The following is a 22,074-nucleotide window of genomic DNA, read 5'->3' on the forward strand; positions in this document are numbered from 1 at the left end:
TATGCCTATTTAGATTATTTCCTCTGGTGAGAGTTTGGCCAACTATGTCTTTCAAGGAGTTGGTCCATTTCATCTGTCTTATCAAATTGTAGGCATAGATTTGTTTTTAATGTTCCTTTATCCTTTTAATGTCCCTGGAAGTTATAGCAATGTCCCTTTTTCATTTCTGATGTTAGTAATTTGTGTTCTCTCACTTTTTTCCTTAGTTAGCCTGTCTAGAAGCTTATTGATTTTATTGATTTTTTTAGAAAGAACCAGCTTTTAGTTTTTTTTTCTTTTGATGTCCTGTTTGCAGTTTTATTGATTTCTGCTCTGATTTTTATTATTTCTTTTCTTTTGCTTACTTTGGATTTAATTCCTCTTCATTTGTAGTTTCTTAAAGAGGAAGTGATAAATTTTAAGTCTTTTTTCTAATATATGCATTCAATGTTATAAATTTCCCTCTAAGTACTACTCTGTTTCCCACAAATTTTGATAAGTTGATTTCATTTTCATTTAGTTCAAAATATTTTTAAATTTCTCTTGACATATCTTCTTGGACCCATGTATTATTAGAATTGTGTTGTTTAATCTCAACATATTTTGGAATTTTCTAGCTGTCTTTTTTGTCATTGATTTCCAGTTTATTTCCACTGAGGTCTAGGAGCTGACATCATATGATTTATATCCTGTTAAATTTGTTAAGGTGTATTTTATGACCCCAGAATGTGGTCCATCTTGGTTAACGTTCCAGGTCACCATTCCATGTTTTTGAGAAGAATGCCTATTCTGTTAGGAAGTAGTCTATAAATGTCCATTGTATCTAGTTGGTAGATGGTGTTGTTAAGTTCAACTCTGTTGGTACTGGTTTTCTGTCTGCTGGATCTGTCAGTTTCTGTTAGAGGGGCGTTGAAGTCTCCAGCTTTAATAGTAGATTCATCTATTTCTTCTTGTAGTTCTATCAGTTTTTGTCTCATGTATTTTGACACTCTTATTAGGTGCATACACGTTAAGGATTATTATATCTTCTTGGGGAATTGACTCCTTTATCCTTATGCAATGCCCCTCTTTGTCTCTGATAGCTTTCCTTGGTCTGAAATTTGCTTTGTCTGAAATTAGTATCTCTGATAACTTTCATTGCTCTCAAATCTGCTTTTCTGATATATCAATAATATAGCTACTCTGCTTTCTTTTGATTAGTGATAGCATAGTATATCTTTCTCCATCTATTAAATACTTTTAATCTACGGGTGTTCCCTGGGTTATAGACGAGATACACTCCTGAGAATGTCTTCGGGTTGAATTTGTATATAAAATGAATCACTGATAAACAGCACATATATATTTGTATTATGTTATAATAATTAAAATACTATAATGGCTCATATGTGGCAAGAATAATAATACAGTGTTTTACTGTAATAATGATAATAATAATACCCCTGTACTGTAATAATAAGTTACAAAAACTATTATGCTCTTTTAAGTCAAACAGAACATAAAAATGAACTCATACAAAAAGTTTAGATAGGAGATAGAAATTTCAAAAAAGAATATTAAAGGTTAATATTCACCTAATGTTACATTAATGCTATGCTCATAGAAATACTATGTTTATTTTGATCTTCTAACCAAATCAGTAATAACCTTTCCATTTCAATAATTAATCCACTGCACTGCTTAGTAATAATTGATGCTTTCATTGGAGGACTGCCTTTCACATGTTGCATTATTCTAACTTTATCCTTTGTAATTGTTCTGATAGTCGGGCAACTGAAGCCTAATGCTTTCCCAGTGAATGATGGCATCTGGCCTTTCTCTGAATGCTACTTTCATTTTCATTGTATTCACCTTTCTCTTCACTGCAGGCTCACCTGGACGTAAGTGATGCTATGTATAAGCGACCATATAAACAGTGAGACTAACGGCTATATAAAGATGCTGCACCAACAAACCACTTACACCATGTGTGTTTGTTCACATGTGTGGAAGAAACTAGTTTCCATATTGTTAATTACATAATTATAAATGATCATTTTGGGAAGCCATGGGAGCCAGTTCATAAGTATGGAACGCAGTAAGTCGGGTCATCAGTAACCCGAGGACTGCCTGTCTATTTAAAGTGGGTTCCTTGTAGACAGCATATTAATAATATATCTGGGATTTGGTTTTTGATCTATTCTAACAATATCTGTCTTTTAATTGGCACATTTAAACCATGCTGTTAAAAGTGATTATTGATATAGTTAGATTAATAGCTATCATATTTGTTACCGTTTTCTATTTTTGCCCTTGTTTTTTGCTTCTGTTTTTGTCTCTCACTCTTTTTATGCCTATTGTGGTTTTAATTGGGCATTTTATCTGGTTCCATTTTCTCTCCTTTCTTAACATATCAGTTATACTTTTTTTTTTTTTTTAGCTTTTTTTAGTGGTTGCCCTAGAATTTGCAATATACATTTACAATTAATCCAAGTCCATTCAAAGAACACTGTACTGCTTCACAGGTAGTACGGGTACCTTATGATAACAAAAAATTCCTAATTCTTTTCCCTCATCACTTATATCATTGTTGTCATTCATTTTACTTATATGTAAGTCTACACAAGTGTGTGTGTATATATGTGCATAAGCAAACATAATTGGATACATTGTTGCTATTATTTTGAAGAAAGTATTATCTGTTAGATCAATTAAGAGTAAGAAATATAAAAGTTTTTATTTTACCTTTGTTTACTCCTTCTCTGATGCTCTTCCATTCTTCATGCAGCTCTGAGTTTCTGATCTACATCATTTTATTTTAAAAAACTTGTTTTAAAACATTTTTTGCAATTGGCAACAAATTCCATCTATTTTTGTTTGAGCAAATTTTTATTACTACTTCGCTTTCTTCTTCTTCCTGCTTCCTTCTTTCTTTCTTCTTTCTTTTTCCTTCTTTCTTTCTTCTTCCTTTCTTCTTCCTCTTCCTTGTCCTCTTCTTCCTCTTTCTCCTCCTGTGAGTCATCCTGGAGTACAGTGGAAGAATCATAGCTCACTGCAGCCTTGAACTGCTGGGCTCAAGCAATCCTCCAGCCTCAGCCTCCCAAGTAGCTGGAATTACAGGTGTGAGCCACTGTGCCTGGTACTTCTTCGCTTTTGAAGGTTAATTTCACAGTGTATAGAATTTCAGTTTGTGGATTTTTTTCTCTGTACTTTATTTCTCTCACTTCTTGTTCCATGATTTCTGATAAGAAATCAGATTTTATCATTGCTCCTCTGTAGGTAAGGTGTTTTTTGCCTCTGGCTTCTTTCAGGATTTTTTCTTTATCTTTGATTTTCTGCAATTTGAATATAGTATACCTTGGTGTAGTTCTTTTGGCATTTATTCTGCTTATGTTGTCTGAGCTCACCGGATTTGTGGTTTGGTGTCTGACATTTGTTTGGGGACATTCTCAGTTATTGGCTTAAATATTTCTTTCTGTGGTCTTTTCTCCTCCGGTTTGCCCATTACACTTAAGTTTTACCTTTTGTAGTTCTCTGACAGTTCTTGGATATTCTATTCTTTTTTTTCAATCTTTTTTCTCTTCAGTTTTGGAAGTTTTTGTTGAGATATCCTCAAGCTCAGAAATTGTTTTCTGGGCCGGAACTGAGTTCAGCAAAGACATTCTTGATTTCTCTTACAGCTTTTTTTGTCTCTAGCATTTTTTTCATTCTTTCTTTAGAATTTTCATCTCTGTTTACATTGCCTGTCTGTTCTTTGATACTGTCTTCTTTATCCATCTCAGCTTAATTCTAACATTCATGCCATTTCTAAGTCTGGTTTTGATACTTACTTTGTTTCTTGAAGCTCTGTTTTTTGCTTTTTTAATGCTTTATATTTTTTTCTTGATATCTGGACATGATATACCAAGTAAAAGGAATTGCTATAAATTGGCCTTTAGTAATGCAGTGGTAAGGTATGGAGTGAGGGGAAGTGTGCTGCGGTCCTTTCGTTAGGTCTCAGTCTTTTAGTGAGTCTGTGCTCCTCCACTGAGAACTTTACAAGTGCTTCTTAGCCCTTCCTCCTCGCAACCTTTACCGTCTTTTAGGTGGGATAGGATGGCATGGCCAGAGTAGGCTGGAGTTGCGTATTTTAATTCCTACACTTGGAAGCCTTGGGCTCACTGGAGTTGGGCATTTTCCTTCCCTCAGGATAGTTAGTAGCCTCTGATAAAATCCCACAGGTTAGGCTGTGGTAAAATTGGCATATTTAAAAATACTAAATAGTTGCTTTTCTTCTCCCCTCTGCTGGTAGCAGGAAGGGATTTTTCTCCAATATTTGCTGTGAGAACCTGGTCAATCTCCTAGAGGTAAAACTTAGAATAAGTGTGGGGATGTCCCTGTGACTGGATCTCCCTGGAGTTTTTGAATTTTAGACTTGTCTACTCTGAGTCTCCAGCTATTTGTCAGTTATGGTGTTTGTTTCTTTACCCCACAGTGGTTCTGCTTATGGGTTACTGCTTCAGTGAGTTGTGATTCTCTGTATTTGCGTGTCTTTCTTTACATTTTGGGGGCAGTGGGTTGTCATGTGACCTCACTTCTCTTACATATCTAAGATGAGTTGTTGATTTTCCCGTTTGTTCAGCTTTTTGCTTCTTGTTCAGACGAAATAATGACTTCCAAGCTCTTTATATGCTGGATCAGAAACCAGAAATCTATATAATTTTTATAGGTGAAAGAATACATGATCTTCAAAAAAGAGGTTTTAAAATTGATATTTATGAACTAGGTGAAACTGTGTAATAGAGGCATTCTAATCTAAAAGTGTAAATAGTTATTCGACAAAGTATGACCTATTGCATATCCGTTCATAGGTCATAATATACAAATGAAGTGGTCTTTGTTATATTAATCTTTGGTAAAGACTTATTAAACTGTTGTTTTGAGCACATTTCAATTAAGTCAATTAGAAGCTAGTTCAGATAAAAGTAGGGAATTATTAAAAGTTTGGAAAATAAGACTGAACTATGAGAAAATAGGGAATTCATGTTTATTTGATTTAAAGAAAGGAAATCTGAGAAATTATATAATGGATCATATGTATGTAAATAAATGCCCAGAAGGTTTTCCAATGTTTCTTAACCTTGGCTATATATTAGAATAGTTTGTGGAGCTGAAAAATACAAAACATACCATCAATGCTCAAGCATGCTTGAATTTCTTCTCTAGAAATTCTGATTCAGTGAGTCTGGCATGGGGCATGACATCTATAATTTTTTATTTTTTACATTTTTATTTATTTCAAAATATTAAGGGAGTACAAATGTTTTTGTTACATGGATACCTTTTATTACTATAATGCTTAAGTTGGGGCTTTTAGTGTGCGCATCACCCCAATAGTGTTCATTGTACCCGAGATAGGTAGGCTTTATTCCTCCCCCCTCCCCTCCCCCATTCTTGATTTTCAATGACCTTTACATTTCTTTGTGCCCATGTGTGCCCATTGATTAGCTCCCCATTATTAGAGAGTACATGTCGTGTTTATTTTTCCACTCCTGAGATACTTCACTTAGGATAATGGTCTGCAGTTCTATCCAAGTTGCTACAAAAGACATTTCATTCCTTTTTATGGCTCAGTAGTACCCCATGGTACATATAAACCACATTTTCTTAAGTCACTCATGAATTGATGGGCACTTAGGTTGATTTTACATCTTTGCTATTGTGAATTGTGTTACCATAAACATTTGAGTGCAAGTGTCCTTTTGATAAAATGACTTCTTTTCCTTTGGGTAAATACCCTGTAGTGGGATTGCTGAATCAAATGGTAAGTCTACATTTAGTTCTTTGAAGAATCTCCATACTGTTTGCTGTGGAGGTTGTACTAATTTGCAGTCCCACCAACATTGTATAAATGTTCCTTTCTCTTTGCATCCATGCCAACATCTATTATTTTTTGGCTTCTTAATAATGGCCATTCTGACCAGGGGTAAGGTGATATCTTACTGTGGTTTTAATTGGCATTTTCCTGATGATTAGTGGTGTTGAGCATTTCTTACATATGTTTGTTGACCGTCTAGCTTCTTTCTCTGGCCATATACAAAAATTAATTCAAGGTGGTTAATAGATTTAAATGTAAGGCATGAAACCATACAAATTCTAGAAGAAAATGTAAGAAAAACTCTTCTAGACATTGGTCTAGGCAAAGAATGCATGACTAAGACCCCAAAGGCAAGTACAGCAACAACAAAAATAAAGAGGACTTAATTAAATTAAGAAGCTTCTGCAAAGAAAAGGAAATAATCAACAGAGTAGAGAACCTACAGAATGGGAGAAAATATTCACAAATTGTACATCTGATAAAGGGCTAATATCCAGAATCTACAAAGAACTCAAATCAGCAATTAAATAAAACTATTAAAAACTGGGCAAAAGACATGAACAGTTTTTCAAAAGAACGTAATTTTTTGTTTTTTAAATGTTCATGGGTGCTTGTTGTGTAGAGCCAAAATTGAGAAATACTGGTCTAAATGTTTGACAGGATGGGCAGCAGTATTCTTAGTGAGGCAGATGGTAGATAATAAACATGTTCATTACTGTGTGTAGAGAGGATGTCATTTTAAAGCAATCATAACATCTTGAGATCTGTGATGTAACCACAAGGAAATACGCTTCCTTTTTGCTCTGCCACTGCCTTTGGAGGCAGGGTTGTGAGACTGTGATGTGTGAAATATTTGGAAAGGAACTGGAGTTCCAGGTTTGAGTTATAATATTTTCCCTTCCTGGCAGCTTATCACTGGGAATGAGAGCTAGCAATATAAAGACCATGGTGTCTAATTATGAGGTTAAAACGTCTAGTCTTAAACTTGCCAGGTGATCCTCACACTGATGAGTGAAGTCAGGTGACGTTTCACAGATGAGAAAACTACAGCACAGATAGGTTGTTTTAGTCATCACAGAAAATTTTATGTATTTTCATTTTTTTTCTAGTAAACTCATCAGACATGTTTTATCCTATTCTGTGGATTGCCTTTTCACTTTTTTGGTGGTGTCCTGTGAAGCACAAACATTTTTAATTTTGATGAAGTCAGATTTATTGGAGTTTTTTTTCACGTATGGCTTGGGCTTTTTTGTTATGTCTAAGAAATAATCCAAGGTCATGATGATCTGTTTTCTTGAAGAGTTTTATAGTTGTAGCACTTACATTTAGATCTCTGTTCCATTTTGAGCTAGTATTTATATATATGTGAGATAAGGGTGCAGATTTTTTCTTTTTCACATGGATATTCAGTTTTCTCAACACCATTTGTTGAAAAGACTGTTTGTTCTCCATTGAATTGTCTTTACATCTTTGTCAAAACCCAGTTGATGATAAATGTAAGGCATTATTTCTAGACTCTCAGTTCACTCCACCGAGCTATAGATCCGGCCTTGTGCCAATACCACAATGTCTTGATTACTGTAATATTTTAGTTAGTTTTTGAAATCAGGAAATTTGGATCCTCTAATTTTTTCTTATTTGTCAAGATTATTTTGGTTATTCTTGGGTGCCTTGCATTTCTACATGAATTTTAGGATCAGTTTGTCAATTTCTGCAAACAACTGGGATTCTGAAGAGATTGTATTGGTTTCCTAGATCAGTTTGGTGATTATTGTCATCTTAATAATAGTGTCTTTGTTTCACAAATACAGAATGTCTTTCAGTTTATTTAGGTTTTCTTTAAGCAATATTTTATAGTTTTCAGTGTTTAAGTCTTATATTTCTTTGGATAAATTTATTTCTTAGTATTTTATTTCTTGTGATGTTATTATAAATGGAATTATTTTCTTAATTTCATTTTCAGATTGTTCATTGCCAGTGTATAGAAATATGACTGATATTTGTGTATTGATCTTGTGTTATGCAGTCTTGCTGAACTTATTTATTCATTCTAATAGTTTTTAGTGGATTCCTCAGAATTTTCTATGTACAAGATTATGTCATCTGTGAATAGAGATAGTTTTACTTCTTCCTTTCTAATCTGTATACTTTCTGTTTCTTTTTCTTGCCTATTTCCCCTGGTTAGAACATTCTGTACAGTGTTGAATAGAGGTAGCAAGAGTGAACAACCTTTTTTCTGATCTTAATGGGAAAGCATTCAGTCCTTCACCATTGAGTATGATATTAGCTGTGAGTTTTTTCATAGATGCACTTTGTCATGTTGAGGAAGTTCCTTTCTATTTCTAGTTTTGTTGAGCTGAGTGTTTTATCATGAAAGGGTGTTGGAATTTTTTTTATGTCAGCATATTATGGGGGTACAAATGTTTAGATTACATATATTGCCTTTGCCCCACCCGAGTCTGAGCTTCAAGCGTGTCCATCCCCCAGATGGTGTGCACCATACCCATTAGGTGTGAATATACCTATCCCCTCCACCCCTCCCACCTGCCTGACACCCAATGAATGTTACCATTATATATGCACATAAATGTTGACCAATTAATACCAATTTGATGGTGAGTACATGTGCTTGTTTTCCCATTCTTGTGACACTTCACTTAGAATGGACTCCAGCTCTATCCAGGATAATACAAGAGGTGCTAGATCACCATTGTTTTTTGTGGTTGAGTTGTACTTCATGGTATATGTATACCACATTTTATTAATCCACTCATGTATTGATGGGCACTTGGGTTGTTTCCTCACCATTGCAATTGTGAATTATGCAGGGTGTTGGATTTTGTCAAAGTTTTTTTCTACAACCATTGAGATTATCATGTGTTTTTTTCCCTTTTCTGTTAATGCCATGTATTATGTTTATCCCATGAGCTTTTTGAAGATAAGATTGTTTATTCATTTCTATTTCCTATTTAACTTTGCCAAGTACTGTTCTTCTCACATAGCTATAAGCTCTAAAAAGTTTGTTGGCTGATCATTTTACAAATGAAGACATTTGTAAGGAAGTTGTCTCAAAATTAGAATACAGAATTCCAATTTTTTTCCTTATCCTGCTGGGCCATATTACTTTATTATTAAAATTAATATTTAATATAATACCTGGAACTAATGTGAAAAGTGAATCTAGGGTATTGTTTTTTAATTGGCATATTGTTTACCAATTAGTTGGTAAGATGTTTACCACTACTAACAGTTACATTTGGTCCAGTTTTATGGTATTAGACCAGTCTGACTTTATTAAATACTCAGTTGTGAAATGATGATTATAAATATTTCTCTTCTGTATTCATTCTTCTGTATTAAGATGACATAATAAGCCAGGAAGTGACATTTACATGTGAAAATTATCTCTTAATATGCCTTGTGTGTGTGTGTGTGTATTGTAAGAATTGGTAATTTATATTTTGGGTTTTGAAATTAGACTGGAATTAGACTGTACTATTAATAAAAGGTTTTACTGGTTCTGTTTTTTGTTTCTACTCATTGACATCTCTTCCTGATTCTTCATTAATTGCTAGTTTTACTATGTTTTTTTTTTCTGTTAATTATTTCTTTTTGCCTATTGCTTACATAGAGGATCATGTCTAAACTACCTAGCCTTGCATTCTGCTCCCAATCCTTTTTAACTTTGCCTTCTGCATCTTCTCTTTATGAATGTGCCAGTCATAATGATGTTTATCTGGACAAGGACCATGAGTAGCCAGGAAGTATTTGGTATATATCATAGGTCAGATAAATTAACTGGTTTTGCTCCAGAAATGAAGATGACTAGTAGGATTAGGTACATAGCATCGCTCTTGATAGGTAAGCAGTAGAAAAATTGAGAATAGAAAGGTATCTGAGACAGGAAGATTGCACCATTTTCAAAAGAATGCATTAGAATTCAGAGTTACAAGCAAAGATATAGCAACACCAAGAAAAAGATTTATAAATATTCAGCTTTCCCTTATAATTGATTCAAACAAATGTAAAGCACATTATCAGATTAATAAATGAATATTTCTTAATTTAAAGATTAAATTTAAGGATTAAATGTGTAGTCTTCTTTTGGTTATTTTTTTTTAGAATGGTTTTGTCATTTTAATTTCAGATGTTTTGTTTCTTCAGGTAGTTGTGAACTAGCTATCATAAATGGGAATAATTTACCAAGCAGATATTTGTTACAGTGTTTGACCATTTTCTAAGAAAAATATTAACTCAGTAATGTCAGTATTAGGAAGAAAAATATATATAAGAAATAATAATTATTACAGGTGTGAAGGGATATGAATGTGTATGATCTATTGCTGTTTTGTGATCTATATATTTAATATTGACATTTTCTTACATTATAATGTTATAGTTACTGTTAGGTAACATTTAGGTTTAGCTAATGCAGTGATTACATTGTATTAAATGATGATAAAGACTACTGTTTGGTGAGTACACTCTATATGGTTTAATTCTCACTGCAGTTTTTCAAGCTAGACTAAATAGGTCTCATTTCCATTTTATAGGTTAGACAGTTAAGAGGTAGGCTAATTCTCTTCTGGTCACAGCAGATAATGACAGAACTGGCATATGAACTGACTTGAACATAGAGGTCTTCAGTTCTCACTGTGCCTCAGATATTCCTGTAGCACAATAAATAAATAAGTAACAAACTACCAACCTACCCAAGCATCTCCTCTGCCAACTTGGGTTTAGTAATTTTGCAGGAGGGCTGGAATTCTTATATTTTACCAGGATTGAGAACTGTTTGCTCTGAAATTTCTGCTTTTTCCATGCTACTATCGCATGATTATATGTAAACAATATTCTTTAAAATTTAATTTTAAACTTTTTGTTACGATAAAGGAATTTATTATGATTTTTTTTTTTTCAAATCCATAGGGTTGTTTTGGTGGTAGGACCCTTTGGGACTGGCTTCAGCTACACAGTACTATACACTATTTAAAGGAAAAGTTAACAAAGTCAGTAACTGAGAAAAATCATTTCTCTGAACCTCAGAATTATCACCTGTAAAATATCAATAATAACTACCTTTCAGAGTTACTGTGATGTTATGTGCAATTATGTATTTAAGGCACAGTGCCTGAAACTTTAAGTAGATACTCAGTAAGTGATTCTTATTGTTATGTTAAGAAGATGTAATTATTTTAGCTAGAAGTTTAGTAACTATATTACATCATAAAAAAGCATATTTTTATCTAGAATAGTGCCATATATAGCATAAGAGTAAAACTTCTCTTTCATGTAACTGACTTCCTGGATTTATAGATACTTTTCATTCTCCATGGATAAAATATTGATTGATGCCCATGGCAAACTGAAATTTTATGATCAGTAGGCTACTTCTTAGAAGGTCCAAATTAGTAGAGCAGTTTGCTTATTCTTTGCTTACCAACAATCAGTTTTGTGTATTCCCAAATCTGTTTTTGCCTGTTATATTTGATACTCTGTTTAATTCACCTTAATATTATATAAAATGATGAAACATGAGTGCAAAAAGAGTTGTTTTTAAATTAAAATCTAAGAGGAATTCTTTGGGAAGAGTTTATGAAGGTCAGTCACTTAAAATTTCCCATCTGATTTGGTGTGAATAACTGTAGCCTGAAAAAGAAAAAATAAGATTCTACATGCATGCTGCACTCACATTGCATTGCTGGTATCTTTAAAGTTCCATTTAAAAAGTTAAACTGGAAATCTTATACCTGGATGGGTATAGCTATTTAATATGTTTTACTAAACAAAAATAACTCTGAACTCTAGTTAATAGATCCATACTGAAAGAAAATGTCTTTGGCTAATATCAAAAGATTAGCAAAGTTATGTATGTTTTGTGATAAAATATTATATAAGTTAATTATAATTTTTATTATTTTCTACAATAGTTCAATTTTTTTTATTAACTTTGTTATTTATCTTGATCTGGTCACAAAAGAGAGATTTTCCTTAATTCATTCATGTAAAATGGGAATTATATGCTAATTGGTGCCAGAAAGAAGAATTTAGCTAGAAAGATTAGAATTAGACTTACTATACTAAAGAAGGGCAAGGCATAGGGTGTCATATGAAAAAAGAAATGGGTGAATAGAGATGTAGATATTTCTGTTTTTGGCCTATCAGGGTCTGATTTGCACAGTGTCAGTACTAGCAATTTGAAATCTAGTTTCCTGTAGTTGCAGTTGAGCAGCTGGTGTAGTAAAAATACCACTACTATCACTACTAATACAACTAACAATAATTCTAGATGTTTAAGGTACTATGAACTAAATGTGCTCAATCTATTGGTTTATAAATAATATAAAATTAATTGCTATTAATAAAATAGAAACAAAATCTATCAAAAATAAATATCACCTAGAAAAATTTATAGAAATCCAAAGGAAAAAATACATAGCAAATAGGAGTTTAATCTCTGGTACAATTATTTTTTCATTAAGAACTCTGTGAAATGTATTAATAGAATGTAGAAATAGTCTACACCTGAATGTGTATTTGTATACAGAGAGCTATACTTTTATTAAATCCCATCAAATCTTATTTTTATATTTGGCATTTTACTTTATATTAATATTTATTAATGAAAATTAGATTAGTATAGTACCATGTTAAAATGACTGTCTTATTTCAAGTTTATGAAGGTAAAATGCATATAATAGTGCCTGGCACATAGTGATTTCTCTAAGTGTGTGTGTTTTTTTTTGTTTGTGTGTGTGTGTGTGTGTGTGTGTGTTTTAACTCAGCATACTTTATTAATTTAGAGTGTAGATGTTGGAGCCAGAAGCTTATTCATATTCCATCTCTGCAACTTTATAGTTTTGTGATTTGGGACAAGTAACTTAATTTCCCTATACTTTAGTTTCCTTATCTGTTAAAATGGGGGAAAATAACATATTTCATGGGTTGTGAGAATTAAATGATTTGATAGAAATAACATGTTTACAATAATGCATGACACATAGAAATATTATATAAATGTTTACCATGATTATATGCAAATTCATATTAATCTGTATCCATGCCTGTTGTAAAAGATTGATTCTTTGGTGATACATCATGTTTCAGTTAGAATCATAGTCATGTGCTTCCTCAGATTTTTAGCCTATTTCAAAGGACTCTGCAGGAATGAAAAATGACAGTAAAAAGATTATTGTTTCTAAAAGCGTTATTCCAATATGCCGTTTGCCTACTTTTCAGGTTTGTTTGATGATTTGGGCAAAGTTGGATGCTTTCCAGATCAACTAACTACCTTTTCTCTTCCTTTTGTCATTTTAAGAAGAAAACAGTTTGGGCCAAAGTAAAGTATGTTAACAATATATTATGTTGTTTTTCATGTATTGCTGATTTTAGTACTTCATTTTTTTTCTAGAAGGAACAGTTTTCTTCTTTTAGACTCAGACTTCCGATTAGCAACAGAAACTGATTAGATTGATATATAATAAACCTATTTCTAAATCTCAACCTCAGTAAATAGCCTGTATTGAATATTAGGTCATTGGAATATTTATTGGCTTATTATATAACTTATCAATTTCTAAAATAAAAAAATTTCACACACATCATAAACTCCTTAATGTAGCTAATGGCAGATTTGGTCGTCCAGGAGTAGAATGTTATTGCCAGCATGACAGTGGAGCTGCCGTAATCCAGCTCCAGTTCCTGATTAATGAGGTCAGTGAATTGTTTTAATTTCTCCTACTTATATCTGAAATAGGGCCACCATTGTCTTTCAGATTTCTTGTGTACATTCATATTTTCTTTAAATATTTGAACAAAAAGTAATTCCTTGTGGATCAGAGATAGTAGTAATTCATTTTAAGGCACCATCATGGACAGTTACATAAATAATGTAAAATGTTTTCTCAAAACAGTGTTGGAAATAGAATGATATAAGGTAAATATTTTTGGTACAAGGTGCTGCATTTAAGTATTGTTTAAGGGATATTGAACATGTATAAAAATTTGTATTAAAATATTTTAAAAGATTGAGCTTATTATAAATCATGGAATATACTTCTATAAAGAATTGCTTTGAAGTATAAACAGGAAACCAGCATTCATTAGAAAGTGGTTACTGCCTGGAGTTCTTAAGTAACACTCAAGTTGTATTACTTGTTGGTTTAAGTAATTGATGATGCCTTTCGTTTTGATAAGAGTCTATTAGAAGGAGCTAGAGAAAAACATCATTTTATCAGCACAGGAAACACTATGCTTGCAGATTTGAAGAAAGTTATGAGCAGCTCTGAGAATAGATGTTTACTGCAAGTAGTGACATGGAAAGCTGGTCATAGAAAGAAGAAAGAGAAATTACTCCAGAAAAGGCTCTGATTTCCTTAGATATAAGGATAGTTTTTGGACATTCCTTTGCCCCTAAATCCTTAGGATCCATGGAATAAATTCTTAAATTTATATGAGAGAAAATAAATTTCTCAATACCTATGGCTTTTGATCAATGTTTTATTCTCATCAGGAGATTTAGGAGAAGTATTCTGGATATAAAAAGTTACAGATGATAATATAAAAAAATTAAGTAAAACTATGATCCAGGTAATTTGCAGTCCTGTAGGTTTTTCAGGGTCAGAGGAAGTTTTTTTTTTAAAAAACTTCAATATTCTGTGTAGAACAGTATATTAGGCATTTTAAGATGTTAAAATTCTAAAAAAATCACAATGTAGAAAGTTGTTGAATCCATATATGAGGACTCAAGATTATTTTTCCTCTTTTTAAGAATATTTACTATGGAATAATTAGACTTACGGCTAAGTTTCAGAATAGTTACATAGGGAGTCTATGTACTCTTCTAGCTTCTCCCAATAGTAACATTTTATATAACAATAATATGACATCAAACCAGGAGAATGACATAAAAACAATATATTAACTGGACTACAGACCTTATTTAGATTCACCAGTTTCTACATATACTCATTGTGTGTGTGCGTTTGTGTAGCTTTATGGAACATCTATAGATTCATGTAATTACCACCACAATTAAGATACAGATCAGTTCCATCACTATAAGAGAATTCCTTCAGGAATAAAGAAGTTCCCTTAGCAATAAGGGAATCACTTTTAATTGAACTTCTGCCCGTCCTCAGTCCTAAACCTGGAAACTACTATTAATAGTTCTCAATCTTTATGCTTGTGTTAAGATTATTTTTTAAAGCAACACATGAGCCAGTATAAATCACATTGCCAATTAATTATACCTAAATTTTAGAAATCTTAAATATATGCTATTTTATTCATATTACAGTATTCTTTTAAATAAGATTTTTCATAGACTTCTTTGAGATGGCCATTTTTTTTGATGTGCTTAAATGTCACATTTTAAATACATAAAAATTGTATTACTATTTTAAAAAATGTTTAGCAAATGAAAATTTAACAATTGAGAGTACCTATTTGCTTTCAGTCTTAGAAAACTATAATAATGTATAGTGAAGGAGCCACCATAAGAGGAGGTCAGCTATTATTGCCATTTTGGCTCTACATCTTCTCTTCTTCCTTGAGATTTTAAGATGGGGCAAACATTTTGAGAAAGAAGATGACATGGCCTGATATACTATTAATACAATGAAAATAAGAAATAATAGTACAAATCTTTGATGCCCTGAATCCTTTGAGTTTCTGTACTTCAAAGTGTTAGGGATAAAAGAATGTTTTCTAGTGAAAAGGAAAGTATGTGGACTCTATGTGTTTCTACTTTCCAGTTGCCATGTTGTAGCAACAGGAGTTATGCAATAGAGAAGACCTCATAGAATTTTGAAGGTGGAAAGAACTTTGAGAGATCATTTCATGTAAATCTTGCTTTGACAGCTCTTTTAATCCTCCTGGATAGATCAGAAACTTTTTTAAAAAGGGGAAGATTTTTAGAGTTTACATAATCTAAAGGATTGGAATTACAAATCTTTTTTGAAATTCATACAAATTCTTCATGTTACATCTCCTATTTTTTCATTGTGGATGCAGGGTATTTGACTCCTTTGAGAAAAAACATTCCGATGTCTTAATCAACCCTTAGTCTAGAGATTCCATCTTATTCACATATCACAATCACTTCTGAAAATTAAAAAAAATATACACCTGCATAGATCCTTGCTCTATATCTTAGTCTACTTTCTGTTGCTATAACTCAATACCTGAGACTGGGTCATTTGTAAAAGAAGAAAGATTTATTTAGCTTATGATTCTGAAGGTTGCGAGGTTCAAGATCAGGTGACTGAATCAGGCTGTCTTCTGGTACAGGCCTCCTCCTGTGCCATAGCATGATGGAGGAGCAGAGGGGAAAGCAGGTGCATGCAAGGTGAGCAAACACGAGGGGTGACCTCACTTCATAGCAAGCACTCTTGTGAGGACTAGTTCAGTCCTGCCTGCGAGAGAGAACTCCGTCCTCTCTGGACACTGCATAAAACCCTTTGTGTGGGTGGATCAACTCATGACCTAAATGTCACTTAAAGGTTTCACCACCTCTCAACACCATTACACTGACAATGAAATTTCAACATGAGTTTTGGTGGGTACAGACCGCATCTAAACCATAGCAATCCGGAAATTCTGATGTGTTGGATCTGGCATGAGACTGAGCCAACTGGATGATTGTCACATAGTGCCAGCCATTTTCTTCCACATAAATAGTAATATTTAATAGTACCATATGTTTTAACTTTCTAAATTAGACTTTTCAACTCCTTGGACATTGAAGTTACAGGGTGCCAAATGCCGTCTTTATTTTCTGTACCATTCTAGCAGTAGAATTACGATCTAGGTGTAGTACTTTGCTCATGATTTTTCTTGAGCTAGTGAAATGAGGAGATTACTTCATATCATATTTTGCTATGTTAAGAAAGTATTTATAGTAGTTACCAGGTAACTTATAGTCTGACCTCTAATTTTAAATAGCTGGAGTTTAACCATACTGTCCTACTAGATCCTAGTATACTTCTGATTTATAAGATACTAAATTATACTTTAAATTGCTGAAGAAGTTAAAACATATTTTAATTTACGTATATACATATAATATATTTTTTACAGCAGCTATTTTGAATTTGGGTGAGGTAAATGTTTCTTAGAACTAAATCTACTGGTAGAAAGTGTTGACATTTGGGAAGGAGATATTTTTCACAGCTATTTAATAGGATTAATGTTTGTAAATGACATTATATATAAAATGTATTATACTTTATTTTTAAGGGAGCTCTTGTGAGTGCCTTGGCTGATGACACCTTACACTTATGGAATTTACGTCAAAAGAGACCTGCGATACTACATTCGCTTAAATTTTGCAGAGAAAGGTAAGAATTTTCTCAGTTATCATACATATAGGTTATGTACTATTGTATTTTGATACATTTTCTTTGCATTTTATTCTTTGTTTTTTTTTTTGTGATGGCCTTTATGCATAATATAAAAAATAATTCACAGACTCCTAAAGACATACAGTAAAAGCAAGATTCCTTCCTTTCCAGACTCATATTTCTCTCCAGAGGCAACCACATAAATTTCTTTTGTGTCTTTTTAGTTTACAGTCTGTATAAAAGAAAAATATCCCTATCCAGTTTTCTTTTTTTTTTGCATAAAAGGGAAGCCATTACATAGAGTTCCAGTAACTTATTTTCACTTAACAACATAACTGATTAGATTGTCTCATAACATTTAAATCTTCCTTAGTCATTTTCATAACTGTATAATATTCTTTTGTGAGTGCCATAATTTATACAGTCAGTCTTCATCAAAGAACATTTATATCATTTCCAGTCTGCTATTCATTTTGCTCTATTGTGATGTTACATATATATCTTCGTCCACGTATACAATTATATATATATAAGATAAGTTTGTAGAAGTGGAACAGCTTGGTCAAAGAAATCTCTTCTAATATGACTTATGAATTTGAGGCTTTCATTAGAAAGGACTTTTTCATGCCAGTTTTATTAAACATTGCCCTCTATAGGTTCTAGTACTCTTAAGGTTTCTTTTCTTTATACTTAAATCATTGATTTATAGGGAACTTATTTTGGCATGAAATATGAGTGAGGATATAGTCCCTCTCCCCAATAGCTTGTGAGACATATTTTTTTTATTTTATATATATATATGTGTATGTGTATATGTATGTATGTATATTATATTTATGTAGTTGGAATTAAAGGCACAATCTTTTTTTTTTAATATTTTGAAAAATGTATTTGAATTTCTAATCTTACAGGAAAACCAGAAGGGAAACACCTGACTCTTTATTTTAAATTTATGAAGAAAAATTGAATTGTTTTCTTGAGTAGTGACTTTTTTTAAGTTAATTTTTACTTCTTTAAAGTCTAAACTTATGATTAAAACCTCTTGGCACTAAAGTTGGAAAGAAAGCAATGTGAGAGCTTTTGTGGTAGAGGTAAGAAGTGTGGCCTTGAAGTGAAGGAAGGAAACCTTTGAGCTAGGGCCTTAACTTACACTACCTTAGAATGATCCTCATGATGTTTCATAGAATAAGTGAGAAATGTGAGTTGGAGGAAATGATACTCGGAATACAGCAAAGAATAAATAGCAACAAAGATACTGAAGAGTTGGAAGATGTAAGAAGAAATAAATACCACATCTGATTCATAACGAAAAGATAATTAGTGACATTTTTTAACATAGTAAGTATTTAGTATTTGTGCTACCAAATCACAAGGGCTTTTTGCACAGAAAGCCATTTGCTACAAGTATTGGGGGAGGAAGGGCTTCGTTGCAGGTGACATCAGCTAGAAGATGGGAGATAATTCTCAAATCTGCCTTTCTCACTAACTGGGGATGGAGGTTTTTATAGATGGGTAGTGAATGTGGCTCCATGCTGCAGCAGGGATTGTGTGTAAGCTCTGCAGAGGTATGGGGTATGGGTCATGGGATCAGCAGGTAGGCTAATACAGATGTCAAATGCCTATGAAGAATGGAGGGTCTTGGCATCATGGAGTCTGTGGCAGTAGGTCTGGAAAGTTTCAGTTCCTCGATGTTACCTTGAGAGCTGATAGCTGTTTTCTAGGAAAGGAACACAAAGACCACAGAGTTAGAAAAGTTTAATGGTTATTTACAGCATCTGGTTACTGAAATGCCCCATAACATATATTCTTGTCAGCATTGTGAAGGCACATACTCTAGTTTATTATTTCAACGTATTTTTCAGGGGTCAGCTATCTAGGTCATTAAAGTGGCAAAAATTATCAAGTGCAACAGGAGAGGCTCTCGGCAGGGTCGATATCACTTGATTGTTAAACAGAAAATGGAATATCTTGAAGTTTGTAGTTGTCCTGTTAGATCCATTTCTCTCTTTCTAACTCTTACTGTATTATAATTCCTCAAGAAAGGAGACTATATCACATTTCTTTGATTTTAAGATGCACATTTTTAAAAATTAATAGACTTTATTTTTATAAAGTCTTTTAAGTTTTGGACTTAACAGAATTATTGAGCAGAAAGTGCAGAAAGTTTCCACATACCTCATTCACTACCACTCCCCCAACTCACCCCCATCCCCGCCTGACACACGTGCACTCATAATTTTCCCTGATATTAACATCTTGCATTATTGTGGTACATTTGTTACAATTTATGAACCAATATCAATATATTATGAATTAAAGTCCATAATTTATATTAAGGTTCACTCTTTGTATCATGGGTTCTATGAGTTTTGACAAATGTCTTATGTCAAGTATCTACTATTACAGTATCGAATAGAATATTTCACTGCCCTAAAAAGCCCCTATGCTTAATCTGTTTATCCTTCTTCCTCTCACCTCAAACCCTTGATAATCACTGATTTGTTACTGTCTCTATAGCTTTCACTCTCTCCAGAATGTCATATATAGGCTTGCAGTGCATAACAATGTTTCAGTGATGGACCAGATACATGATGGTGGTCTGATAGGATTATAGTGCTATCGTAGCCGTCGGAATGTTGTAGCATCTTAGTGCAATGCATTACCCACTTGTTTGTGGTAATGCTGCTATAAACAAACCTGCTGTGCTGCCATTTGTATAAACGTATAGCATATACAATTATGTATAGTACATAATACTTGATAATGATAATAAATGACTGTGCTACTGGTTTATGTATTTACTATACTTTTTGCTGATGTTTTGGAGTTTATTTCTACTACTTATTAAAAAAAAAAAGTTAACCGTAAAGCAGACTCAGGCAGGTCCTTTAGGAAGTAATCCAGAAGTAGTCATTGTTATCATAGGAGATGACAGTTACGTGTGTGTTATTTTCCCTGAAGACTTTTCAGTGGGAAAAGATGTGGAGGTGGAAGACAGAGAATATTGATAATCCCACTCTTGTGTAGGTCCTAGGCTAATGTGTCTTAGTTTTTAACAAAAAAGCTTAAAAAGTAAAAAAAAAAAAAAAAGAAAATTAAAATAGAAAAAACTTATAGAATAAGGATATAAAAAGAGGAAGAAGTATGTTCATATGGCTATACAATGTGTTTGTGTTTTAAGGTATGTGTTATTACAAAAGAGTCAAAAAATTAAAAAATTTAAAAAGTTTATAAAGTAAAAAATTTTCAGTAAGCTAAGGTTAATTTATTAGTGAAGAAAGAAAAAATTTTTAATAAATTCAGTGTAGCGTAAGTGTACAGTGTTTATAAAGTCTACAGTAGTGTCCAGTAATGTCCTAGGCCTTCACATTTGCTCACTACTCATTCACTGACTCATCCAAAGTAACTTCCAGTCCTGCAAGCTCCATTCCTGGCAAGTATCATGTACAGGTGTACCATTTTTTATCTTTTATACTGTATTTTTACTGTACCTTTTCTATGTTTAGATATATTTAGATAAACAAATACTTGCCATTGTGTTACAGTTGCCTAAAGTATTCAGTACAGTAACATGCTGCATAAGTTTGTAGCCCAGGAGCGATAGGTTATACCATATATATATACATATATATATATATACATATATATATATATATATACATATATATATATATACATATATATATATATATACATATATATATATATATATACACATATATGCGTGTTCAAAGTTCAGCTACCCTTTGGCTTTCATTAGGGCAACAGTAAATAAGGAACTGTAGCAGGAGTACCTGGTCTTTGAATAACTTCCCTGGATGAAATCCTCTAGGACGGCTACAAACTTGTATGGCAGCCGTTGAACTTAAAATGCCAAGGAATGGGCCCTGGTGCCTCATGGATGAACCTTGTCGTATTTTCTCAAGACTGAAGATTTCCTCAAGTGGCTGAAAGGATAGAAGTGGTGTTTGGGAGGAGCCTAGTTTTTCTCAGCACTATCCTGCAGGTGCAGAGGGGATGGCAGAATGGAGGCTCTCCACCAGCTCTGGGAACCTGCTCCCAGCAGCGGTACCCGTTCTGCCCCTGAGCCTGAGCTCTGTGGCATTCAGAACTTTTCATAACGCACTGCAGTCTGTACCCTTGTGGAAGCCTTCTGTCGGAGTAGCTTCCCCAGGCAGGAGAAGGGGTGGGATCTTGTCATTCTCCTCCCATTCTTTCACCCTTCCTTTGTAGGAGTCCAGCCTTCTTTTCCTTATACCACTGCTTTACATTCAGTGTTTACATTTTGTATTAGTCAGGACAGTCTGAGCTATGCTGTGGTGACAAATACTCTCAAAATGTCAATGACTTTACACAATTTATTTTTCCTTACACCATGTGTCTTTTGTGGGTTTCCTGGGAACACTGTTCCTTTTTGTTGTCGACTTTACTCTGGAATCCTGGCTGAGGAACAGTCAGTCTTTAAAAAATTGCCAATCTCTACTTCTAATACATTTCTTGGAAAGAAAAGAAAAAGTAAAATAAAATATTACCAGTCACCACCGATGAGGTAGAAAGAGAATGGGGTAAAACACGTATTAGCTCCTAAAGCTTCTGCCTGGAAGTGATATACATCTCTTCTGCTCCTCTAATGGCCAGAGCACGTCACGTGGCCATTCCTAATTTCAGTTGTACACCCAGGAAGGAAGAAAACTGGAATATTTGTGAATAGTTGTAATGACTACTACACTGTGTATTTTTATTGTTGACATTGAAGTACAGTAAGCAATAGCCTAGTTTCCCCTCATTCTACAATGGATTTGAGTTAACTTAATATTTAAATTACTATGTTTTACTTTTATGTTATTTTCATTTTTACTTGTAAAACTAGGAAAGGTAGGGAAAAATATGGAAAATTTATAAAAATCTGTTTCATTA

General features: G+C 33.1%; 1 protein-coding gene across 4 annotated transcripts in view; it reads left to right on the forward strand.

Annotated features, from left to right (window-relative positions):
* Window positions 1-22,074, forward strand: part of STXBP5 (syntaxin binding protein 5) — a 160,657-nt gene that overhangs the window by 16,297 nt on the left and 122,286 nt on the right. For all 4 annotated transcript variants that reach the window (XM_069488927.1, XM_069488928.1, XM_069488930.1 and 1 more), the window contains exons 3-4: window positions 13,447-13,528; window positions 17,054-17,154. In XM_069488927.1, the coding sequence (XP_069345028.1) occupies window positions 13,447-13,528; window positions 17,054-17,154 (183 nt within the window). The remainder of the gene's footprint in view (window positions 1-13,446; window positions 13,529-17,053; window positions 17,155-22,074) is intronic.

The sequence above is a fragment of the Eulemur rufifrons genome, chromosome 15, assembly GCF_041146395.1.
Source record: "Eulemur rufifrons isolate Redbay chromosome 15, OSU_ERuf_1, whole genome shotgun sequence".
NCBI classification, from domain to species: domain Eukaryota; kingdom Metazoa; phylum Chordata; class Mammalia; order Primates; family Lemuridae; genus Eulemur; species Eulemur rufifrons.